Genomic DNA, 26,359 nt, shown 5'->3' with positions numbered 1-26,359 from the left:
TAATGTAGGTAGAGTAATGCCTTTCATACTGACCCAGGTAGGTGGAGTCGGGGGTGGAGCGGTAGCTCTGTGTGGGGGAGCGGGCAGAGAGGTTGTGGGTGGGGGAGCCTGGGAGGCTGTCCCCTGATGACAGAGAGCGGTTCAGAGAGGACAGGCTGCGGCTGGTGTGGAGCAGGTTCGACTGCTTAGTGATTTTCCTGAACAACGAGCTGCGCTTCTTACTGCGAGTGAGAAGTGAAAAGAGAGAGGTGGGAGGATGAGAGAGTTAGAAAAACAGAGTCAATGACATTGATTTTCTAGAGCGCTCATCTGAAATCATAGTGTAGCATCTGCTGTGCAGAGAAACCCACTTGTACCTTTCTTGTCCCTCCTTAGCCCCTATCTTCTTGTTGCGCCGTGCCATCTTGGACTTGTAGCTGGACTTGCGGGCAGGACCAATCTTGATGGAGGTGTTTTCAAAGGGAGTGGTGGTCACCATCACATTGTTTCCACTCTGGAGAAACAACGGAAACAAAAAAAGTACAGTATACACTGCTTGCACAATTATTAGGCAAATTGTATTCCTCAGGATGAATTTTATTGTTGAACAAACACAATGCTCAGTCAATCCAAAATGTTATTGAATCTCAAACCTGAATATTTAACGAAGGAATAGGGAGTTTTGTCTTTCTCATGGGAATATATAAGTGTGCACAATTATTAGGCAACTACATTACAAAAATAATTTCTCCCAACTCACTTTTTACTCTCAATTTGTAGAGTAAGTGTAACAAATAAGTAACACAAAATGACAATTAAATAACATTTTTCACACCCTTCTTTTCAATAACTGCCTTGAGCCTTCATCCTTGGAGTCTGTCAGTTTCTTGATCTGTTCTCGATCAACTTTCGCTGAAGCAGCAACTACAGCCTCCCAAATGCTGTTCAAAGAGGTGTATTGTCTTCCCTCACTGTAAATCTCACGTTTGGGAAGGACCCACAAGTTCTCAATAGGATTTAAGTCAGGTGAGGAAGGGGGCCAGGTCACTATTTGGGCATCGTTGAGGCCTTTGCTGGCTAGCCAAGCAGTGGAGTACTTGGATGCATGTGATGGAGCATTGTCCCGCATAAAGATCCTGGCCTTATTGAATGCTGAGGACGTCTTCCTGTACCACTGCTTGAAGAAAGTATCTTCCAGTTTCCGTCCATCTTCAACCCGAAAAGGTCCAACTACCTCATCCTTAATGATAGCAGCCTATACCAGTACTCCTCCTTCACCTTGCCTGACTCGAAGTGGTGCCCTGTGTCCATTATTGATCCAACCACGGGCCAATCCATCTGCACCATCAAGAGTCACTCTCATTTCATCTGTCCATAAAACATTAGAAAAATCTGTCTTCAGGTATTTCTTTGCCCAATCTTGATGCTTCAACTGTTTAATCTTATTCAGTGGTGGTCGTGTTTCAGCCTTCTTGACCTTGGCCATGTCTCTGAGCACTTGACACCTTGTACTTCTGAACATTCCAGGTAGGTTGCAGTTCTGGATTATGGTGGCACTGGAGGATAATGGGTTCTTGGTAGCTTGACATTTAATTATTCTCCAGTCTTTTGCAGTTAATTTGCACCTTTTCTTCTCCATGTGTTTTATGCGCCCCAGTTGACTGTTCGCAACAAAACGTTTGATTGTCCGGTGAAGCTGCCTGGTAATTATGCACACCTTGACATAAGGTGTTATTCACTTTCACCACACCCTCCCTCATTACACAAATACATACCACCTGAAAATGGTTCAATCCAATAAGTATTCAAGTTTATATGGTTTGGAGTTGGAAAATGTGCATAGAAATAATGATAAGATCAGAATACTCACTTGCCTAATAATTGTGCACACAGTGTATGATAGGCTTCACCTGTATTCTATACTGTAGAAAAAAACACCTGTTGTTTCTTTCCTTTCCTCTCACCTTCAGAATGAGCTCCACCACCTCAGTGTGCACCAGCCCGTGGACAGACTCCCCGTTCACATGAGCGATGAGGTCACCAGCGCAGAGTCCCGCCTCCTGGGCAGGGCCTCCGTCCTCCACATGCTGTGATTGAAGCAGATCAACATCATTCAAACAAGTCATCATGCTATTGGACAAGTCTGTTTTTCCACTACAAATTGTAGCGATGCTTTGTTATGATACAGAACTTCTCAAAAGAGTGATGTCTACTTAACACTACTTTGTCCATGGAAACGAATACAGAACATATAATCTCTATCGCTGTCTCACCCAGACCACGTGGTGTACGCTGTAGACATCACTGTCTCCCATGTAGACTCGAATGGCTCGGAGGGTGAAACCGTACTTCTTCCCAGAGCGGTGGATAGTGATGGGAGAACGCAGCACGTTGACCGTGGGCGAGTAGTCTCGGCTGGGGGAGGAGTCACGAGACGACAGGTCGGAGGAGATGGATCGAGGAGACATGGGGCTGGCCAGGGGGGACGTACCATGCTGCTCCACTGAGGAGGGGGGAGGGAATCACAGGAATAAAGTCTGAGAAAAAACATCTGAATAAGTCAATTGAAGGTCAAAGCAATTGATAGTTTTTAAGAAATGTACAATTTTCCATAACAAGCCCAGTTAACCGTTTTAACTGTTTAACATTAATATTGTCATTAGCAACAGACAGCCCCGTTCTTCTCACACTCCCTTGCCTTCCAGCTCCTCACCTGTAGGTATGATGACAGACAGGGCTGTGGTGGAGGCAGACTTGATGACCTTGGTCACGGGTCGCGAGTTGCGCTTCTCTCCCTCAGCTGAGAGCTGGCTGTGGCGGACCCTCCTCAGGACCAGCTCGTTGGTAGCCCGGGACCCCTGGGGCTCTGTTGCCCCAGCAGTCACAGTACTGTTGGGGCTGGGGATGACTCCCATTGGTACATCAGCTGGCCTCAGCAGCTTGTCTGGAGCAGAGCAGAAAGATGGAGGAATAATATCATGTAGGTATCAAAGTGTATGTCAAGCCAGGATTCATCCATTATCTAATGCCAAATGCCCTCACCTCCAGCAGTCAACCCATTGCCCTCCCTTTCCTTCCTAAAATCCCCCTGGCTGGATGTGGTGCCCACGGATGTGGTGCCCATGGCCCCCTCCAGAGAGGTGCCCCTGGCCTTGACTGGGGGCTGCCTGGTGGGCACTGGCAGCTCAGGATCGGCCTCTAGTGGGGAGGCGAAGCGGTGAGTGTCCATGAGGGCAGAAAAGCGTCGCCGGGCCCCAGATGGAGGACTGGAGTCACTCTCAGTAAAGGATGACTCTGAGCATGACAGTCGCTTCCTACACACAACAACACAGCACAGAATAGATTTATTGTATTTATGAAAACAAACAATGAGTAATGGTAATGAGAGCCTTGAAAATGAGGACCAACAATGTCACATTTCCAACTTGTTATGCAAGGTAAGAGGGTACTAGTACTAGTCAGAGTACAGTAGTGGTCATACTCACATCTCAGGTGATCCTGTCCTCCAGCTCTTGTCTCTCAAGGTCAGGCTGCCCAGGCTCTCTCTCTTGGCCGCCCGGTCCTCCCTGGGGCCCTTGTGCTCCCGCCGGGTCACCGTCGGGGGCTTGTGCTCCAGCTGGGACAGGTGCTCCATGCTGCTGTACACCTGTAGTTCCCAACAGAGAGAGGACCAATAAGCTTTAAGAACCCACAGAGGGAAAAATAAAAGGTTTTCCCATGATTCTTTCTTTTACAATAGGTTCAGGGGCACAATTAGCTTTCACAGATTAGTCAAGAAGGGGAGATCTGAGCAGAAAGAGACATACGCCTGAGGCATGTGTGTCAATAAAATCCAAGGTTACAAAAGAGGTTCTTTCATGACTTAGTCTACCATGTGTGATAGTCACATTAAGTCACTTGGCTCAGATGTTATTATTGACACACATGCCTCAGGCGTATGTCTCTTTCTGCTCAGATCTCCCCTTCTTGACTAATCTGTGAAAGATAATTGTGCCACTGAACCTATACAATGAGGGGCATCAAGTTAATCTCGATCAGCAAGGAGTGTTGGAGAAGGGAGGTGAGACAGAATAACTAATTAGGCCAAAATATAGGTTTTACGTAAACATCAATGAATAGCCCAGGCATTTATTTGCTTGAATCACTAAACACAACATGTGCTTATTAGACACTGGCTTCTATTTGAGTCAGGTGTCTATTTGCTTAAAGCACACAGCGTTTGCTCACTTGCATAGTTAATTGTTTAATTCCTGAATTCACTTCCAGTATTTTAATCAATATCTTAATTTCCTGCACTAATGTGCTGTCATTTACACACTGTGCCACGTTTATTTTGTCTTAGTATGCCTCTAATAAAAATTTATAAAAACCCCCACCCTTGACAGAATAATTGTTCTCGTTGAATCTGCATTTTTTCTGCAGTTCTTACTTTCGTCACTAGAGCGAACAGCTGCTTTCTGTGGGGGGGGGGGGGGGGGGGGGGGGGGGGGGGGGCTGTATTCCTGAGGTTTGCCAGTTAGCTAGCAGTTCTCATCTGTTAGCAGCCAATAGCTAGCAGTTCTCATCTGTTAGCAGCCAATAGCTAGCAGTTCTCATCTGTTAGCAGCCAATGGCTAGCAGTTCTCATCTGTTAGCAGCCAATGGCTAGCAGTTCTCATCTGTTAGCAGCCAATGGCTAGCAGTTCTCATCTGTTAGCAGCCAATGGCTAGCAGTTCTCATCTGTTAGCAGCCAAAGGCTAGCAGTTCTCATCTGTTAGCAGCCAATGGCTAGCAGTTCTCAGCTGTTAGCAGCCAATGGCTAGCAGTTCTCAGCTGTTAGCAGCCAATGGCTAGCAGTTCTCAGCTGTTAGCAGCCAATGGCTAGCAGTTCTCATCTGTTAGCAGCAAATGGCTAGCAGTTCTCAGCTGTTAGCAGCCAATGGCTAGCAGTTTCTTACTGGCGATAAAAACTGATGATTGCCATCACTTTTTTGAGTCATTACTGAATTATTTAATGTAACAAATTAAACATTAAACCTTGTAAACAATTCATGGTAATTAATGGAAACATTGTAAACAATTCATTTAGACCCAGTGTTTATTTCAAACAGGCGTTTATTTGCTGAAATGTGTAGTGTGGGCCGGCTATTAAAATGGACAGGTCGGCTATTTGAGACTGTGTTTAACTGAAGTTTAAAGATGAGTAAGTGTAGAGTTTGACCTTGCTGAAGCGAGGGGAGCAGGAGGAGAAACGACGGATCTCGACAGGTTCATCATCATTGGTGTCGTCCTCATCATAAGAGTGGACGTGGTGGTAGCGGTCTGAGCGGGCTGGGGACGGAAGAGGACATGACACACACACACACACACACACACAGACAAATAATATGGACAAGTGCCTCAAAGCTCCAAACACAGCTAGTTCACATCTCTATCCCATATGCCAGTGGTATTCAAACTTGGGGTTGCGACCAAACTGCAGTTATTTTTTTAGGAACAGAGTAAAGATTATTGTATAGGACAATATGCAAACCTTTTTGAGAAATACAATTTTATTAAGTAAATGTATTTATTGGATTCTTTGATAAGAGATTCAAATGTTATTTAAGGTTATTTGTTGATGTAAAAATCAACATTTTTGTCAATAGATTAGGGGTGGGGTGGGCTTGGGTAACGAGAAATTGTTGCAAAAAAATGGGTTCCCCAGAAATTCTGGAGAAGAGAACGGGGTCCCCGTTGAAAAAGTTTGAATACCACTGCCTTATGGTGATTCTATACATTAAGAATGCAACAAATCAGCACAGTTCCCCTTCATGTAACCAGGGGGCAGTGCAGTTAGAGAGAGACTCACTGTCGAAGTAGCTGGTGTCCTCCTCTGACTCTAGGTGGGGGATGAACTCAGCCTTCTGTCTCAGCAGACTGTTCCAGTCCAGTTCAGTGAAGAACGAGTGCTGCTTCACCTCAAATGCACCGCCTGGGGCAGCGAAAGAGAGAGAGAGAGAGAGAGAGAGAGAGAGAGAGAGAGAGAGAGAGAGAGAGAGAGAATGAATGAAAGAGAGAGTGAGAATGAAAGGGCGAGCGAGAGAGGGGGAGAGAGAGGGAGAGAGAGATAAGATGTGTGTTATTGAGTGAATCTATATTTTCACTATAAATAGGCAGTTTAGTCCATTTCTGCTACAGCACACGTCTGATGTTAAGCATTTTGTCAACATGCACGTGTATGCTGACCTGTGCCCAGTCGGACCAGTGGGTTGGTCTGAAGCAGAGTAGAGATCAGATGCTGGGCATCGGCAGGAAGAGCGTCCTCATCTTCTGGCCACACTATGTCGTCTACAAGAGACAGACAGAGATAAGTTGCATTGGACAATGTAGATGTGAGAAAGATGGCTTCAAAATGGCTGTAAGATGCTGCTCAATGAACCCACTAACCCCGGACCTCTCACCTGTGATGACCTGTCCAAAGAGCTCCTCAGGCGTGGCTCCAAAGAACGGCACACAACCCACCAAGAACTCATAGAGGATGATGCCCATAGCCCACCAGTCTACTGGCTTCCCATAGCCCTGTCTCAGGATCACCTCCGGGGCGATGTACTCTGGCGTGCCACACACCTGATGGAGGACAGAACCACAGCACTCCTATGAGAGGTTCTATAGTCATATCTATGGATAAAACCCTACTGCTGAGATGCTAAGGCCAGTCTCTCTCAAAACGTGAGTGAGAGACATGTGTGGCCAATGCACGTGTTTTCCAAGCTGATGGGATCCATGCGAGAATGCCAGGATGAAACATGAAAGCTTTGGACGTTGTGTTTTCATGTGCAGATGGGTATTCATCAAATGCTAACAGATCTGTGGCTGTGAGAAAGCTGAGCCAATAAATAATTGGGGATTTAATTGAAGCAGCACCATTCAAAGGGTGGGAAAAACAAAACATCTGAAAAGACAGTTGATTATAATAACTGAGGCATATTTGGTTATCATTTTGTTTGATCATTTCATTTCTTCACGCTTTGACAACTGTATGCACACATTTATAAACTCAGCATTTATTTATTACATTTGTCTAGAAATAAATACATAAAACATTTATTAGGTATAGTTTTTTTGGTCTGAGTGGTTATGGAAAATGTAGAAATCTATATATTACTACAAATTCATTTGGAATTTCTGCCAAGGTTGTGTATACTGTGGTGGGTTTCTCTGCTCTATATACAATGCACACCTGTTTGTCCAGGAACTCTCTGGTGTCCTTCTCAATGTGTCCCTCGTACAGGTTAGTGGTGAGGCTCATCAGACCCATCTTAGACAGGCCGAAGTCAGTCAGCTTGATGTGCCCCATGGAAGTGATCAGAAGACTGGGGACAGACAAGTCAAAGGTTACCTGAAACACTCTTCGTGTTTGTAATATAATCAAGCTTTGAGTTCCCTCCAATGAGTCCCATATGATAATTGTTCAATGCCAACCCAAGTGAGGTCTTACTTGTCTGGTTTGAGGTCGCGGTGCACGATGCCATAGTTGTGGATGTACTCCAGTGCCAGGACGGTCTCGGCAAAGTACATGCGCGTCATCTCCACGGGCAATGCCCCAATGTTTTTCAGCAGGGTGGCACAGTCTCCCCCTGGCAACAGATAACACGTGATCAGGCTGACTGCTAACATTCCCATCACCAGCAATGTCCTAATTGCTGCTCCTGTCCTAAACAGACAAGAAGTGGTGCCCAGTGTATTATTGTGTTAACTTACCCTCCACATACTCCATGACCATACAGAGGTGCCTGCGGGTCTCAAAGGAGCAGAACATGGAGACCACGAATGGGTTCTCAGCGAAGGTCAGGATGTCTCTCTCTACGAAGGCCTGCTGGATCTGGTTCCTCAGGATCAGGTTCTGCTTGTTGATCTTCTTCATGGCGAAACGCTGACGGGTCTCCAGGTGACGAACCAGGTAAACAGCTCTGGAGACACACACACGCATACACACAGTTAGTAATCTGATTTTATACACATTTTACTGAGTAAATCTAGTATTTTCTCCTAAAACCATTTAATGGACATCAACAAGATGGCTCAGAGACATGTACTAATGTAACATTCATATGCGTGAACACACCCACACCAACACTCACACTCACACCCACCCATAGGCTCCATTGCTGATCAGCTTTATGGTCTGGAAGTCAGCCTCTTCGGGCGTCTTCATAGCTCTCATCTTGCCCTGAGGGAGAGAGCATAACAGCAGGGTAAGACGAGACTGGATCTGGCCAGACATCCAACACCAGGCCCACAGGAGTGACGTTGTCTCTTTTTCCCCCAGTGCTACCCTTGTCTTCCTGACTTCTTGTCCAGTTAGCTGAATTTTGGTACCTGTCCTGATGGTTGAAGGAGGACTGATTGCAGGCCTACAAGGCACTAGAGGATATCCTGCTTTGACTTCAGAATCTAATCAAAGCAAATGGACTCAATTACGTAGAGTATTGTCCACTGTGCCAAGTAATTAGTAGAGGAAGCGGTCATATTCATTAGTCAGCAGGGCCTTGGACTACAGTTTGACTTAACTCAAAGGGACAGAGGGAGAGGGGGGTTGATGGTGGGTGGGCTGGGAAGAGGTGGAGTAGGGACAAGGTTCTCACCTCTGTTGAGTCGTCTGTTTCTGGGGTGAGAGGTCCCTCACTGTCGTAGCTGTCCAGGTTCACCATTTCTGGGGACATACAGAGGGAGTACCTATGAGCTGCATTTCAGCAATACATAGAGTGAGAGAGCAACAGTAGTCAACACAAGTCAAGGTTTCCTCTTTCTCTCTCTCTCTCGGACTCATTCTCTCGCTCACCCTCTATAGGGTCTCGTGTCAGTCCCAGCTGGCTGATAATGTAGCGAGGGATGTCCGTCTTCATCAGGTGTCCCTCCTTGGCGTGGTCCTCTGCTGCCTCCAGCAGATGGTAGAACTCCTCTGGATTAAACTCCTGAGGGACAGGAACAGGGTGACCACATTCAGTGTGACACAGGTATAACACTGCTTGAATCAAGATATAACTAATTTTATTGCACGCACTACAGACGCTATATCGGTTCGCTAATACAGGACTAGTAAAGGCCTAGTACACTAGTTTTATGAAGCCATTTTTTTTCAAATAATTATTCAGATTTTTCAAGGGGGCCCTCAGCACCCTCAGCACCCTTATTTCCCGTGTCTATGCATGTACCAAATAAAAAAGAAAAAGTTAAATGGGTTTCCATCACATTTTCAAATCTACTGAGGATTTTGTCACATATGTTTTTATATATAGCGAGTGTGCCCACTCTGGTATTGGCACAGTACTGTATCTGCGCCCTGCGCGCTGTTGGCTAGAGCACAGCCTACATCATGGGTATTACACTCTTAACCTACGAGGTCGGAACCTGCTGGTTTTCTGTTTTACCTGATAATTAATTGCACTCACCTGGTGTCCCAGGTCTAAATCAGTCTCTGATTAGAGGGGAACAATGAAAATAATGCAGTAGAACTGGCTTCGAGGTCCAGAATTGAGTTGATGAGATTATTGTGGACAAAAGAGCGACATCATTTTTATTCGTCAAACACCACCCAATCATCGATGATGACGTCACCAGAATAAGACCCTGGATATTTATTGGAAAGGAGCATCAAGCTCATCACCGTGCACTTTCACCACCCTGTGAAGTTCATCATAAATGATTTCATCTGTAGCCTAATAAACTGCATGCTTCCCTAACGAGTTGTAGTGGGAGGACCATACAACATGTCATTGCAAGACACTAAGTTAACTTCCATTTGATGGGTTGTTATTTCAATATTTGAGCATAAAAGAGTCAGAGTGCAGTATAACTACAGTATGCTGCAAATACTGCGTCCAGTTTCCATCAGGCCTGTCATGACATTTTTTTATCCAACATGTCCTTTACGCACATAAAAAGGTTGGATGGAAGCCAAGTTCATGAGGCCTGCTGGCTGCGGTCACCCAGAGGACAGGACTACTGCTCTGCCAGAGACCCTGAGTCAGTCTGGGCTACACACACAGGCTCAAACTTTAAATGACACAGTCACGGTCTGTGAGACTCAGACAGCACTTCAGGGGGCAGCTGCTATTTGTAATTCTGTAGTGAGGCAAATTAAATTTTAATCTAAATGCAAATGGAATGGCTAGCCAGTCAGATTGGGCCTTTTATCAAGGTGCTTAGTTGGAGCTCAGTATTTTTGCCCTAATGTGTAATAAACCCCCTGTTTAAATGTTCATGATGACTGTTTGTGCTCATATTTATTTAAGGAAATGAATTTGTCTTTGGTCCAGGCCAGGGATATGGTCTGTTAAATAATTAGTGGGGCCATGGACCGTGAATGTGACTGTGAACACTCCCATGACCATTACCATGACTGTGATTGTGTTGAGAGTTCTGTGTTCTGTTCTCACCAAGCACTCCAGCAGCCTTGCTGGGCGAGAGATGATGATGAGGAGTTTCTTCACCAGCTCTGTGACGAAGGCCACCTCTGAGCTCTCTGATCGCTCATACGCCTGAGAGAGAGAGAAATAGATGGAGGAAGAGAGAGAGAAACGTTGAGGGAGAGAGAGAAGTAGAGAGAGGGAGAGACAGACAGCGACAGACAGAACAAGACAAAATAAATCAAAGCTTTGCAGCAACGTGGGATGTGAGAACAGTTATATTCCAGGCAAAACTAATCCAATCAAACAGAATACTGGCAACCCAGAATAATCAGAACGATTTAATCAACCCGTCAAACAAAGGGTGCAGATTAAGTTCCTTGATAGCTTCTATCCACTCAGACAAATCACACACACAATTAGCCTTATTTGACTCCTTTACTCGTTCTTATCCTTCTGAAAGGCGTAGTGCTGTCATTTGAAATGAGATGATAGGAACTAACTGTGCCTCTCAGCAGCCTGCAGCTAGGCCACCCAGACCCGAGAAGAGCCTGATATTGAGACAATGTGGCTCCCATTCAACAATTCCACTCAGGGCTATGCTGATGTTATACACTGCAACATAAGAGTGGCTTATGGGCAGCTCTATAACCGCAGAACTGACCTGTCCTGGCACCTATCATGACATCTTAGCCTATAGTTGCAGAGTTTCTGTGACTCACGTCATTGAGCAGCTTCTCCAGGTTCTCCTGCAGCTCAAAGAAGTAGACAGTAGTGATGAGGCCCTTGCGAGCTTTGGACAGGCAGTCCCTGGACAGCTCTGCTATCTGATGGTGGATGAAGCTGATGACCCCGTCGGCCAGCGGCAGCACGCTCTCAGGGGAGAAGGCATTGATGAACTCTGCTAGATGCTCCTCCATCTGAGCAGTGGCCTGGGAAAGGGAGATACAGGAAACAGTGTTAGGAGAGTTTTATCTATTTCATATTTTACATTCAAAGCTGAAATAGTTCAGTTTCGCTCCATTGACCCGTGGTATTTTCATCATTCTCACTTCCACCTGTTTAAAAGTAGACATAACTCCTGACATACAAATCAGAGAGGAGACAGCCTCGTTTCCCCTCAACTTCCATAGAAGAGAGTTTCTCTGACATACAGTACCACACTGAGCAAACACCATAACCTGCTTCCTTTTGATACCAGTCTGCTCTAATCAATCCTTACTTGCACTTGAAAGTGTGAGAGAAAATTATGTTTTGTGTGTGTGTGTGTGTGTGTGTGTGTCATGTCTTACTTTGGGGAAGCGCTCCTTGTACACATGGTTCATCATGACGATCTCATTGTCATAGCAGGAGGGGGAGCGTCCAGGACTGAGGCTGCGGGAGCGCGGTCGCATTTGTGGTGAGCAGCGGCCCCCATCATCGTCGGTGATGCTCTCCGTGCTGCCAAAGTGCTTGGACAGGAAGTGCAACTCGTCCATGGTGGGCTGGAAGGGCAGCTGGTGCAGCCGCTCCTGAGACGAGCTGGAGGACTGGAGGGGGAGGAAGAGAGGGAGAAGGAGGAGAAAGAGAAGGGAGGAAGAGTGGAGGTGTTGGACAGGAGACAAAAAAGGATGAAAATTGATGTTCTCTCATACATGAAGTATTGAAGTAAAATACCAGTTTTTGTATTGGCCAGAACCATAGCTAATCATGTACTCTGGTGGCTCTGGTAGTGGCTATACTGGGAAGTGGGGACAGTTAACCTCATCCATCTGTCTCACCTCTGAGAGACAGAGAGAGACACTAATGAAGTGAGCACAGCACCAGGTTCTGCTACATTAATCTGTCCCTTTCAGACACAGACTCATTTACCTGCTGAGTCAAAGCAATGGGACTTGACATTCACCACAGGATCAATCCCAAATCAATCCCAATTGGCATCCCTGCTTAAAACAATCAGGACAAGGTTGGATGGAAGGACGGGAAGATTATCTCTGTCACTGCATTTCATGGTTATAAATGTTCTGTTATTCATCGATGCTGCTTTCTCAATATGTCTGCCAGGGTATTGAAAAAGCACAGTTTTCACTCCCAAATGGATCTGTCTCCACCATAGCCATGATCAGACTCATTCCAGGGGAGAGGAGTATATACAGTGCCTTGCGAAAGTATTCGGCCCTCTTGAACTTTGCGACCTTTTGCCACATTTCAGGCTTCAAACATAAAGATATAAAACTGTATTTTTTTGTGAAGAATCAACAACAAGTGGGACACAATCATGAAGTGGAACGACATTTATTGGATATTTCAAACTTTTTTAACAAATAAAAAACTATTAAAAAAAAAAACTAAACAAAATTATTCAGCCCCTTTACTTTCAGTGCAGCAAACTCTCTCCAGAAGTTCAGTGAGGATCTCTGAATGATCCAATGTTGACCTAAATGACTAATGATGATAAATACAATCCACCTGTGTGTAATCAAGTCTCCGTATAAATGCACCTGCACTGTGATAGTCTCAGAGGTCCGTTAAAAGCGCAGAGAGCATCATGAAGAACAAGGAACACACCAGGCAGGTCTGAGATACTGTTGTGAAGAAGTTTAAAGCCGGATTTGGATACAAAAAGATTTCCCAAGCTTTAAACATCCCAAGGAGCACTGTGCAAGCGATAATATTGAAATGGAAGGAGTATCAGACCACTGCAAATCTACCAAGACCTGGCCGTCCCTCTAAACTTTCAGCTCATACAAGGAGAAGACTGATCAGAGATGCAGCCAAGAGGCCCATGATCACTCTGGATGAACTGCAGAGATCTACAGCTGAGGTGGGAGACTCTGTCCATAGGACAAAAATCAGTCGTATATTGCACAAATCGGGCCTTTATGGAAGAGTGGCAAGAAGAAAGCCATTTCTTAAAGATATCCATAAAAAGTGTTGTTTAAAGTTTGCCACAAGCCACCTGGGAGACACACCAAACATGTGGAAGAAGGTGCTCTGGTCAGATGAAACCAAAATTGAACTTTTTGGCAACAATGCAAAACGTTATGTTTGGCGTAAAAGCAACACAGCTGAACACACCATCCCCACTGTCAAACATGGTGGTGGCAGCATCATGGTTTGGGCCTGCTTTTCTTCAGCAGGGACAGGGAAGATGGTTAAAATTGATGGGAAGATGGATGGAGCCAAATACAGGACCATTCTGGAAGAAAACCTGATGGAGTCTGCAAAAGACCTGAGACTGGGACGGAGATTTGTCTTCCAACAAGACAATGATCCAAAACATAAAGCAAAATCTACAATGGAATGGTTCAAAAATAAACATATCCAGGTGTTAGAATGGCCAAGTCAAAGTCCAGACCTGAATCCAATCGAGAATCTGTGGAAAGAACTGAAAACTGCTGTTCACAAATGCTCTCCATCCAACCTCACTGAGCTCGAGCTGTTTTGCAAGGAGGAATGGGAAAAAATGTCAGTCTCTCGATGTGCAAAACTGATAGAGACATACCCCAAGCGACTTACAGCTGTAATCGCAGCAAAAGGTGGCGCTACAAAGTATTAACTTAAGGGGGCTGAATCATTTTGCACGCCCAATTTTTCAGTTTTTGATTTGTTAAAAAAGTTTGAAATATCCAATAAATGTCATTCCACTTCATGATTGTGTCCCACTTGTTGTTGATTCATCACAAAAAAATACAGTTTTATATCTTTATGTTTGAAGCCTGAAATGTGGCAAAAGGTCGCAAAGTTCAAGGGGGCCGAATACTTTCGCAAGGCACTGTAGCTTGGTTATTGTTATTTTATTGTGTAACTTTTTACACTTAGTTTATTTGGTAAATATTTTCTTAACTCTTTCTTAAACTGCACTGTTGGTTAAGGGCTTGGAAGTGAGCATTTCCCGGTAAGGTTGTATTCGGCGCATGTGACAAATACAATTTGATTTGATTTGAAGCCACCCTGCCAGCTCCATACTAAGTTCCATGTCTGGGCTCATTCAGATATATATGTGTTGTTTGTTGACGCATTATTTCCAGTGGGGGTATTTAGCTAAATAGAGCCTGTGGTGAATTGGGCACCGAACAGCGTGTACTATCTATTTTCTCCTCTTTTCTACTCTCCTCTCTCATCCCACCGGTCTGGTTCTTATCTAGCTACCCTCTGTTCCTCCCTCTCTCACTGGCCAGACGAGAGCAGTCCCCAGGCCTCTGATGTTGTGTTACATAAGTGAGAAAAACAGAGAGAGAGAGAGAAAGAGAGAGAGAGAGAGAGAGAGAGAGAGAGAGAGAGAGAGAGAAAGAATCCTGAGGGAGGAGAATCAAAGACAGAGAAAATGTGGGTCGAGATGATGTGTGTGCCGGTATTTGTGTGTGTCTATGAGTGTGTGAATGAGAGAGAGAAACTGAAGAAGTCCCCGAGGCAATGACAAAGACAGTAAGAGTGTACCATAGTGTTAGAAAGAGAAAGGAGACAGAGACAGTAAGAGTGTACCATATTGTTAGAAAGAGAAAGGAGACAGAGACAGTGAGTGTACTATAGTTTTAGAAAGAGAAAGGAGACAGAGACAGTAAGAGTGTACCATATTGTTAGAAAGAGAAAGGAGACAGAGACAGTGAGTGTACCATAGTGTTAGAAAGAGAAAGGAGACAGAGACAGTAAGAGTGTACCATAGTGTTAGAAAGAGAAAGGAGACAGAGACAGTAAGAGTGTGCCATGGTGTTAGAAAGAGAAAGGAGACAGAGACAGTAAGAGTGTGCCATAGTGTTAGAAAGAGAAAGGAGACAGAGACAGTAAGAGTGTACCATAGTGTTAGAAAGAGAAAGGAGACAGAGACAGTAAGAGTGTGCCATGGTGTTAGAAAGAGAAAGGAGACAGAGACAGTAAGAGTGTACCATAGTGTTAGAAAGAAAAAGGAGACAGAGACAGCGAAGTAAGTCAGACAAAGGAAAAAGAGAAAGTGGAATAAAGCGAGTTTTAAAGAAAAGACTAAGAGTTTTTTAGGAAAAGGCCTTTGATGCATGAGATGAGACAAAGCAGGGTAAATCTGTGCTACCGTGGAGCTGGGCGTGTTGGTCCCATATCCAGAGGAGGGCAGAGATGCCAGGGACCATCGTCGACCATCCGCCCTTCAGAGGAGAAAAACAATGTACAATATTAAACCTGAGAGCATCAGACTTCTGCCCAACATCCTCAATGCATCCACCAATGGAACTAATATGGAAATATGCGAAGGAGGCGACGCCCACATCCTGTATAACACAACTGATCCACCGTGTTGTGTTAGTCATACGAGCCATCCGAAGGGAGAGGGAATAGAGTGGAGTGGCCTGGCCATTGAGTTTCTATGGGGCTGCAGCATGCTGCAGTGACAGACTGGCAGAATGATTTGATAAATGAGAGCCGTGAGTACAGGAAGCTATTACTGCTCCTGCCTCTGGTCCTCTAACTCTGACTGACTGACTGACTGGGAAGAGATGGGATGACCTCCTGGCTAGGCTCTTTGGCTTCCTCTCACCACTGATTCTGAGAGGTGTGATCATTCTCACTGGGAGGTGCTAGACCTGCATCTAACAGGTATTCACCTCTCCCTCCCTCTCTCACACACACATACACGCACATGCATACACACAGTGTCAGGGAGCTGTTACCTTCTGGAGGAGGCGAATGAGAAGTGTGCCGGGGTGCTGGAAGAGAAGTTGCGTGGGCTGTCCAGAGGGCTACTTCCTGGAAACATAAAGGAATGGGAATAGAGAAACAGACAGAGCATGAAAGAGGAGGAGGTACTGTATAATGACGTGTTTACAGTAGGATGTTTGCAGTCCAAGATGGCTGTAGTACGTACCGAGGTGTCCAGGGAGGGGCAGAGGAGAGTGTGGGCGGTGGGGCAGAGTGGGAGAGGTGGTGGACAGGATCAGACTCTTCCTGTTACTGGTACGACAACTGGAAACACAGAGAAAGAGAAATAGAGGGAGTTTTATGAACAATGATGTATTAGCAGGAGACCTTCTGTGAAGGTTTAGTGTGGTACATAAAAGAGAGAGTGTGTTACTGCAAGTGTGTGTGTGTGTGTGCTTTCAAATGTGTGTGTGTGTGTATGTGTTTGTGTGGACATGTGCGTATGCAGGACTCACTGCAGGAGGACCAAGGCGATAAAGAAAATTATATTTGCCATCAATCCCCAGCCGTCTCCTCTCATGCAAGATAAGGGTGAAGAGTAGGAAGGAGGGAGAGATACAGATATACAGAGAGAGAGAGAGAGAGAGAGAGAGAGAGAGAGAGAGAGAGAGAGAGAGAGAGAGAGAGAAAATGGGAAGACAACAGGATCCTCTCAAATCCATGGGAGAATCTCAATCCTAATTGGAACCTCCACTCCACACACTCTCATCCATGTCGTACTACACATGATGACTCTGAGTCACACACAGGCGTTCTCAGTAATGGCACGAGGTCTCTTTAATGACACTAATAGCCCACAGCTCAGATCCATTTAAAACACACTCAGATAGCTCCATCACCAGCACTATGACATATTGCCCCATCCACTCCTCTTTAATACTGTATGCACTACTAGTCAGTCAGTGTGGCTTGGCTTTACCGTCAAGGAAAGGAGGAGAGATGCTGCGTTCATATGCTGGTCGGAAATAGGAAACTCGAAAATGTCCGACTTGCTGATTTGTGGAATGCGGCAAGTGTATAACTACAACCAGTTAGCAAGATATTCCTAGTTCCATATAGCATGTTAATGCGGGAAGAGTCCTGCTGTTTTTCCACATCCTACCTCTGTCACACAGGGGAGAGGTTATACAGACATGCTTGTTGCCATAGCCGCAGGAAGTAGGGGTGTTGAGGGTGCTGAAGCACCCCCTAAGAAATATGAATTTTAAAAATATATAAATAACAATAAAAAAAATATACATTGTTTTTTCTCCACAAAAGTGGCGCACTGGGCCTTTACTAGTACTTTATTAGCCCTCCGTAGCCCGGAAACATTTTTTCCCCAAAAAGTGTCTCAAGCCTTGAACAATACAACATTTAACTGATTGAAAGTAAGAGGAAATCAGTGAACAAATTCCATGGTCAAGGCTACGCCGGCGCCAGAGCAATGAATGAAGCTTACTCAGGTGTTCAAAAGCGCATATCAGACCGGGAGCCTAATGGTTCTTAGGCAGGCCTAGCTCTTCATGTGTTTAAGTTTAGAAAACTCTCTCCGCAGAAGCGACAGTTACAGGGTTGGTTAAAACAGCTTGATTGCTCTAGCAACGTCCGAGAAACTGGGCAGAAGGGAATAGTACTTCAAATACAGCAATTGAACATCTTTAATTGAGCCTCTCATTCTCCTTCAACACGTTATTGAAAGAGATTAATTGCATCGAAAAGTTATTTAACAATCTACAATGTTTGAATTTCCAACTTCAATTACTGAACAAGAAATGACATTATTGCCGCCAGCAAGCAGTCTAAAGATGGCAGCATTGCGACACCATGTATAGTGTTGTGAAATGTTAACACCATGTATAGTGTTGTGAAATGTTAACACCATGTATAGTGTTGTGAAATGTTAACACCATGTATAGTGTTGTGAAATGTTAACACCATGTATAGTGTTGTGAAATGTTAACACCATGTATAGTGTTGTGAAATGTTAACACCATGTATAGTGTTGTGAAATGTTAACACCATGTATAGTGTTGTGAAATGTTAACACCATGTAAAGTGTTGTGAAATGTTAACACCATGTATAGTGTTGTGAAATGTTAACACCATGTATAGTGTTGTGAAATGTTAACACCATGTATAGTGTTGTGAAATGTTAACACCATGTATAGTGTTGTGAAATGTTAACACCATGTATAGTGTTGTGAAATGTTAACACCATGTATAGTGTTGTGAAATGTTAACACCATGTATAGTGTTGTGAAATGTTAACACCATGTATAGTGTTGTGAAATGTTAACACCATGTATAGTGTTGTGAAATGTTAACACCATGTATAGTGTTGTGAAATGTTAACACCATGTATAGTGTTGTGAAATGTTAACACCATGTATAGTGTTGTGAAATGTTAACACCATGTATAGTGTTGTGAAATGTTAACACCATGTATAGTGTTGTGAAATGTTAACACCATGTATAGTGTTGTGAAATGTTAACATGAAGAAAGGATGACCGAATAGCAGAGGTGGGACCAAGTCATTGTTTTACAAGTCACAAGTAAGTCTCAAGTCTTAGCACTCAAGTCCCAAGTCAAGTCCCAAGTCAAGACAAGCAAGTCCGAGTCAAGTCTCAAGTCAAGACCGACAAGTCTCAAGTCAAGTCTCAAGTCCTAAACTTTGAGTTTCAAGTCCTAAACAAGTCATAATGTGCTCTTCACCAAATGTAATACCATTTCATATTTTTAACAAGAGTAATAGTTAGTATATTACATTTACCTAAATCATGAATGCTTTTAAAATATATATATTTATTACTTTCAAAATAAACGTTATATTTCCATGGAGACTTCTGGCGCCGACAGAGATGGCCGCCTCGCTTCGCGTTCCTAGGAAACTATGCAGTATTTTGTTTTTTTTATGTGTTATGTCTTACATTGGTACCCCATGTAATCTTAGGTTTCATTACATACAGTCGGGAGGAACTTCTGAATATAAGAGCAATGTCAACTCACCATCATTACGACCTGGAATACGACTTTCCCGAAGTGGATCCTGTGTTTTGCCCACCACCCAGGACAATGGATCGGATCCCAGCCGGCGAACCTAAACAACGTCGCCGTAAAAGGGGCAAACGAAGTGGTCTTCTGGTCAGACTCTGGTCAGACATCGCGCACCACTCCCTAGCATACTACTCGCCAATGTCCAGTCTCTTGACAACAAGGTTGATGAAATCCGAGCAAGGGTAGCCTTCCAGAGAGACATCAGAGACTGTAATGTTCCTTGCTTCACGGAAACATGGCTCACACGAGACATGCTATCGGAGTCGATGCAGCCAGCTGGTTTCTTCACACATCGCGCCGACAGAAACAAGCATCTTTCTGGTAAAAAGAGGGGCGGGTGGGTATGCCTTATGATTAACGAGACTTTGTGTGATCATAACAACATACAGGAACTCAAGTCCTTCTGTTCACCTGACTTAGAATTCCTCACAATCAAATGTCGACCGCATTATCTACCAAGAGAATTCTCTTCGATTATAATCACAGCCGTATATATTCACCCCCAAGCAGACACATCGACGGCCCTGAACAAACTTTATTTGACTCTATGTAAACTGGAAACCACATATCCTTAGGCTGCATTCATTGTAGCTGGGCAATCGCAACCACACTGCACACTGCCCTAACCCATGGACAAGAGGAATACCTTTGTGAGAATGCTGTTCATCGACTATAGCTCAGCATTTAACACCATAGTACCCTCCAAACTCGTCATCAAGCTCGAGACCCTGGGTCTCGACCCAGCCCTGTGCAACTAGGTACTGGACTTCCTGATGGGCAGCCCCCAGGTGGTGAGGGTAGGTAACAACATCTCCACCCCGCTGATCCACAACACGGGGGCCCCACAAGGGTGCGTTCTGAGCCCTCTCCTGTACTCCCTGTTCGCCAACGACTGCGTGGCCATGCACGCCTCCAACTCAATCATCAAGTTTGCGGAAGACACTACAGTGGTAGGCTTGATTACCAACAACGACGAGACGGCCTACAGGGTGGAGGTGAGGGCCCTCGGAGTGTGGTGTCAGAAAAATAACCTCACACTCAACGTCAACAAAACAAAGGAGATGATCTTGGACTTCAGGAAACAGCAGAGGGAGCACCCCCCTATCCACATTGACGGGACAGTAGTGGAGAGGATAGTAAGTTTTAAGTTCCTATGCGTACACATCACGGACAAACTGAATTGGTCCACCCACACAGACAGCGTTGTGAAGAAGGCGCAGAAACGCCTCTTCAACCTCAGGAGGCTGAAAAAATGTGTCTTGTCTCCAAAAGCACTCACAAACTTTTACAGATGCACAATTGAGAGCATCCTGTCGGGCTATATCACCGCCTGGTACGGCAACTGCGCCACCCACAACCGTAAGGCTCTCCAGAGGGTAGTGAGGTCTGCACAACGCATCACCGGGGGCAAACTACCTGCCCTCCAGGACACCTACACCACCCGATGTCACAGGAAGGCCAAAAAGATTATCAAGGACAACAACCACCCGAGCCACTGCCTGTTCACTCCGCTATCATCCAGTTCACCCCGCTATCATCCGCTATCATCCAGAAGGCGAGGTCAGTACAGGGACCGAGAGACTGAAAAACAGCTTCTATCTCAAGGCCATCAGACTGTTAAACATCCACCACTAACATTGAGTGGCTGCTGCCAACATACTGACTCAACTCCAGCCACTTCAATAATGGAAATTGATGTAAAAAATGTATCACTAGCCACTTTAAACTATGCCACTTTTATGTTTACATACCCTACATTACTCATCTCATATGTATATACCATCTCCTGCATCTTGCCTATGCCGTTCTGTACCATCACTCATTCATATATCTTTATGTACATATTCTTTATCCCTTTACACTTGTGTGTATAAGGTAGTAGTTGTGGAATTGTTAGATTAGATTACTCGTTGGTTATTATTGCATTGTCGGAACTAGAAGCACAAGCATTTTGCTACACTCGCATTAACATCTACTAACCATGTGTATGTGACAAATACAATTTGATTTGATTTGATTTGAAATACATGGGTAGCCATGAGAAAGACCCCCCCCCCCCCCCCCCCCCATAGCGATCAACTATCAGGATCGTAATCGGGCGATGTAGGCTTGTACACAATCGCCCAACCTTAACACACACACACACACACTGTGTGTAGTTATAGTAGGCTAACGTATATCAATGGTTTTAGGAACAGCAGTGACATCAGGCAGGATTTAGGCTACCAACTGCCTAGCCAGTTGTAGCTCAATCTTGGGTGCAATGATCACATTCCCGCACTGACTGACTGTGTGGAGGATCATTGATTTAACGTTATGTTAGCCTACATGATACTGTCGTGTCTTTACTATCATTAAATTGAAGACTTATGGTTTTTATCAAAGATTCTCTGTAATTAGTATTACGCGATCAACTTATTAATCATGTAAATGTAATTAACTAGGAAGTCGGGGCACCAAGGAAAAATATTCAGATTACAAAGTTATAATTTCCTAAAATAACTTTTCAGATATTTTATCTGATCAATTAGTCTTGGAATTCATGAATTATTTACTTTACCTCACATTAGTCTCATTCCAAATGTCGTAAATTGTTGGTTATCTGCACGAACCCAGTATCATACTCACTCATTCATCCTATACAACAATTAGATGTAAACCCCATATCTGAGGCTATTATATAAACAGCGTTATGGCAATGTGGCCACACCATCTCCCATGAGCTTCCCCAAGTTGTAACAAACAGACCAGTTCGTAGCGGGATTCTTCACCGATCTTTTATACTTTCTCCAGAACATGAAATTTGTTCGTACCTCAAGTTCTGTGAGGTGGAAGGAATTCCTTTGTTCTCTATGAAAATTTACTCTCTCTATACTGTGTGTCCATGAGGAGATCCTCAGGAATTTACGACGTCTCTCTGGCCACAGCAGCCTAGTTGAAGGAGGAAATGGGGAGGCAGGGAGAGGGGGATAGGGCTCGCCACACCCAAAGAGGCAACGTCATGACAATACACTAGTAAAGTAATAAAATATATAGCTGTCGGCTATATTAGCCACGACTTACCATTATTTGTGCATCTTCAAATGTCTAACAAAGTTGGAAGTTGTTGCGCCTCCGTCTGTAATTTCCTTCCCGCATGTTTTGCAAGTTGCAATCCGTTTTTTGTTGATACAGCGTTGTCTTTATATCCGAAAATAATAATTTTGTTTATCATCTTTCCAAGGGCTCCATCTGAATTCACCCGCCGACATTCCTCTGCACTGCCACGAACAATTTTTTCTCAGCTGACACAATTTGATTGGCTGCTGTCTGATTCAAACTGTAATCTGTTAAATGAAGAGTTGATGCGCTGCACACTTTTTTAATAGCATCATTTTTTTATATCTGAGCTTGGGGAGGGTATCAAGTAAGGTCGTGTCAAAAGGCTCAAGTCCAAGTTAATAAGTCACAAGTAATTGGTGTTAAAGTCAAAGTCGAGTTGCATGTCATCATATTTGTGACTCAAGTCTGACTCGAGTCCAAGTCATGTGACTCGAGTCCACACCTCTGCCAAATAGGCCTACCAATAAACATTTATCCATTAGCTAAAGCTCTAGGCTACATGCCTTGGCACCACAGAAAGCCTATCATCGAATAGATGTCACAATTTCAGCACCATGGACAGTGATCAGAAGTCTATACTTTGTTAGTGCCTGTCTGGTTAACAGGAGGACGAACTCCTACCTTGTGGGGATCCAGATAAGCTGCTTTATGCCAATGGCACAGATAGGGGGGTCTACCTATGTCAGAGGACCTTCCCCTTTGCCCTCCCACTCCTCAAGTGCCCTTTTGGGTATTTTTCTGTATACAGTTTTTGTCATTGTTGTTCTGAACCCACTGACCCCAAGTAGTCGTGATGTCATCACCCACTCCCTACCCCGTCTGTTGGTTTGCACTGTACAGAGCTCACATACTGCCGGTTGTGCCTTTTCCCAATCTGCTCTATATGGAGATTGCGTGCTCATGGTATCCAAACATGCATGACTTGAAATGCAGTCACCGTTCGAGTGTGTGTAGCAAGCAGGAGAGGCTGGTGAGAGGAGCTATAGGAGGACGGGCTCATTGTAATGGCTGAAATACAATAAATGGAACAGAGTCAAACGTGGTTTCCATATGTTTGATACCTTTACATTTATTGCATTACAATGAGTCTGTCCTCCTATAGCTCATCCCACCAGCCTCCTCTGGTAGCAAGCCACAGCAACATACCATTTGAGTAACACTTGATAACACTTAATTTAAATAGCCATCCACATTCGGTCTGGTGGTTGACTGTTACCGTGACAATCCAATTGCTAACTCAACGACAAGCCGATGCTGATGACCAGTGCAACAGTGGTGCAATTCCATTGAGGTGCAATTCCCACTCTTTCTTCCTTCCGACTGGGCAGAAGCAGAGAGGCAGCAGTTGGTTCCCATACCTGTGTGAAGCTAGCCACAATAAGGATTAGCCACAATAGTGGAATTTGTGCTTCGCTTAAAAATTAAAGTCCCCAATTAATACTGACCAAAACAGATACAGAGTGGAATAATGCCATATTTGGACTAGATATTAATGCTAAACAAGGTTGGAATATTGTTATATAACTTAAAAATAAATGCAATAATTTATTAATTGGACAATGAACAGTAAAATAAACCATTACTTGGTGGTATACATACATGCACATGTACAGCCTATAGCGTGTGTACCCATGAAATGGGGTATCAGACTATTCAGTGATACCTACAGATTACAGTTCTAAAGAGTTTACACAAATATTAGAGTATTAGCTCTTAATGCAGGACTTTGACTGTGTGAAATCACCTCCCCAGTCCACCTACTACTTTTAGTGGACATTCATATTGGACTGTACAGCCTTACCTATAGAGTGTGCACCCATGAAATGGGGTATTAGCCTACTCAGTGACACCCACAGAACACAGATCTTGGGTATTCGGGTTATGAGTGGACCAGAGAAAGAATTCTAATCCCCACCCAACTATTGCTGAACAACATATGTCATCAATTATTTTAGGGCACCAGGCATATCCATTCAGTCTTTCCCAGCACACAGGCAGATACGCGAGAGGAACCTTCCTTGACCACACACATACCCCCCCCCCCCCCCCCCCCACACTATCACCACACCCCACCACCACACACACAGTTTCTTTGACATTGTTTCAGAGGAGTGTTTTCAGTCTGAATAAATGCAGAGTCAGTGGGACTAATAGGCTGATCGCTGAGTCATGATGTGAGCTGACTGTAGGATCACCCAGTCGGACAGACACAGAGGCAGTCGCAGAGACAACCTCCTCTATTCCATTGGGAGACAGTGACAGAGTGCTGCTAGCAACCAATCACAGACAGTCTAGTCAGGCTGCAGGTAATGCTAATGATTAGCATGACTCTGCAACAAATCTGTTCAATCAACCCGTGTTTGCTCTATCTGTTTGTTTCAGTTGTGAAGATTATACACCTGTGCTTGTGGTTATTACTGAGAATGTTGATAAAGAGTTGATCACAAAACCAGCTGTTAGCCTAAACCCAAATATCATCAACCACTAACCAGAGTGAGGAGTTCATTCATTTTTGTTTTCATTCCCTATCCTATAAAATATGATCCATCATCAAGCTTATAGTTATGGTCATTTACGGTCTCGACTCTTTAGCCTTTGCTACAAATGGATGCCTCTGTAATCCTAATTTGTGGTCCTCATCCCCAGCACTGGGCCTCTCCAGATTCAATCGTAATTAAACGTGAGGGAGAGGCTTTGGAGACGTATTAATTAAAGTTTCATTTCACTGCAGATGATGGTGGGTGCAGAAAGCGACGGCGAGCACATTAAACACTGTTTCACTTGGCTTCATCACGTTCGTGGTTAATTGTTTCTTCAGCGACTGGGGCTATTTAAAGAAGTGCAGGGCGCTCTGAGGCATCAGTGAGAAAGCCAGAGTACAAAGAGCCTCACTGGCTGAGATTCTACATCTGTGGTTCTCAAACTAGCAGGGTAAATGCACTCTCAATGCTGTGGGAAATAAATAGGGCTAAGTGTTCACACAAATATGTACACACGCACACAAAGGCACGCACGCAAACGTACACACATGCAATTTAAGATGCACTACATGGCCAAAAAGATGTGGACACCCCTTCAAATGAGTAGATTCAACTATTTCAGCCACATCCGTTGCTGACAGGTGTATAAAATCTAGCACACAACCATGCAATCTCCATAGACAAACATTGCCAGTAGAATTGGCCATTCGGAAGAGCTCAGTGACTTTCAATGTGGCACCGTCATAGGATGCCACCTTTCCAACAAGTCAGTTCGCAAAATTTCTGCCCTGCTAGAGTTTCCCAGGTCAAGTGCTGTTATTGTGAAATGGAAATGTCTAGGAGCAACAACGGCTCAGCCGCGAAGTGGTAGGCCATACAAGTGCGCAGAACAGGACCGCCGAGTGCTGAAGAGTGTTGCGCGTAAAAATCATATGTCCAACACTCACTAATGAGTTCCAAACTTCCTCTGGAAACAACGTCAGCACAAGAACTGTTCGTCGGGAGCTTCATGAAATGGGTTTCCATGGCAGAGCAGCCGCACACAAGCCTAAGATCACCATGTGCAATGCCAAGCAACGACTGGAGTGGTGTAAAGCTCACCGCCATTGGACTCTGGGGCAGTGAAAATACATTATCTGGAGTGATGAGTCACGCTTCACTATCTGGCAGTCCAACGGATGAATCTGGGTTTGGCGGATTCCAGGAGAATGCTACCTGCCCCATAGTGCCAATTTTAAAGTTTGGTGGAGGAGGAATAATGGTCTCTGCCTGTTTTTCATGGTGAAGGGAAATCTTAACACTACAGCATACAATGACATTTTAGATGTACATTTTTATTTAACCTTTATTTAACTAGGCAAGTCAGTTAAGAACAAATTCTTATTTACAATGACGGCCTACCGGGGAACAGTGGGTTGACTGCCTTGTTCAGGGGCAGAACAACAGATTGCCAGCTCGGGGATTCGATCCAGCAACCTTTCGGTTAGTGTCCCAACGTTCTAACCACAAGGCTATCTGCCGCCCTGAATGATGATTCTGTGTTCCCAACTTTGTGGCAACAGTTTGTCGAAGGCCCTTTCCTGTTTCAGCATGACAATATCCCCCTGCACAAAGCATACAGAAATAGTTTGTCGAGATCGGTGTGGAAGAACTTTATTGACCTGCACAGAGCCCTGACTTCAACCACATCGAAGTCCTTCAGTACACCCCCTTACTCATTATTTTAAAGGAAAATGAGTGT

The 26,359-nt window shown here is 44.5% G+C and overlaps 1 protein-coding gene across 1 annotated transcript in view; it reads right to left on the bottom strand.

Moving 5' to 3' along the window:
• Positions 1–26,359, bottom strand: part of LOC110485188 (microtubule-associated serine/threonine-protein kinase 1) — a 70,913-nt gene that overhangs the window by 3,878 nt on the left and 40,676 nt on the right. The window contains exons 3-25 of the mRNA XM_036941242.2: positions 16,166–16,263; positions 15,972–16,047; positions 15,377–15,449; positions 11,643–11,879; positions 11,073–11,282; positions 10,381–10,482; positions 8,784–8,916; positions 8,587–8,654; positions 8,095–8,171; positions 7,703–7,911; positions 7,440–7,578; positions 7,182–7,314; positions 6,403–6,568; positions 6,188–6,289; positions 5,811–5,933; positions 5,181–5,290; positions 3,465–3,625; positions 3,022–3,293; positions 2,693–2,923; positions 2,253–2,482; positions 1,944–2,066; positions 357–493; positions 34–221 (exon numbers count right to left, since the gene is read on the bottom strand). Of these exons, the coding sequence (XP_036797137.1) occupies positions 34–221; positions 357–493; positions 1,944–2,066; positions 2,253–2,482; positions 2,693–2,923; positions 3,022–3,293; positions 3,465–3,625; positions 5,181–5,290; positions 5,811–5,933; positions 6,188–6,289; positions 6,403–6,568; positions 7,182–7,314; positions 7,440–7,578; positions 7,703–7,911; positions 8,095–8,171; positions 8,587–8,654; positions 8,784–8,916; positions 10,381–10,482; positions 11,073–11,282; positions 11,643–11,879; positions 15,377–15,449; positions 15,972–16,047; positions 16,166–16,263 (3,398 nt within the window). The remainder of the gene's footprint in view (positions 1–33; positions 222–356; positions 494–1,943; positions 2,067–2,252; positions 2,483–2,692; positions 2,924–3,021; positions 3,294–3,464; positions 3,626–5,180; positions 5,291–5,810; positions 5,934–6,187; positions 6,290–6,402; positions 6,569–7,181; positions 7,315–7,439; positions 7,579–7,702; positions 7,912–8,094; positions 8,172–8,586; positions 8,655–8,783; positions 8,917–10,380; positions 10,483–11,072; positions 11,283–11,642; positions 11,880–15,376; positions 15,450–15,971; positions 16,048–16,165; positions 16,264–26,359) is intronic.

This window comes from Oncorhynchus mykiss, chromosome 13, assembly GCF_057628025.1.
Source record: "Oncorhynchus mykiss isolate SJ-2025 chromosome 13, ASM5762802v1, whole genome shotgun sequence".
Classification (NCBI taxonomy): domain Eukaryota; kingdom Metazoa; phylum Chordata; class Actinopteri; order Salmoniformes; family Salmonidae; genus Oncorhynchus; species Oncorhynchus mykiss.
Note: the sequence above shows the minus strand (reverse complement) of the source record. Positions and strands in the feature narration are given on the sequence as shown.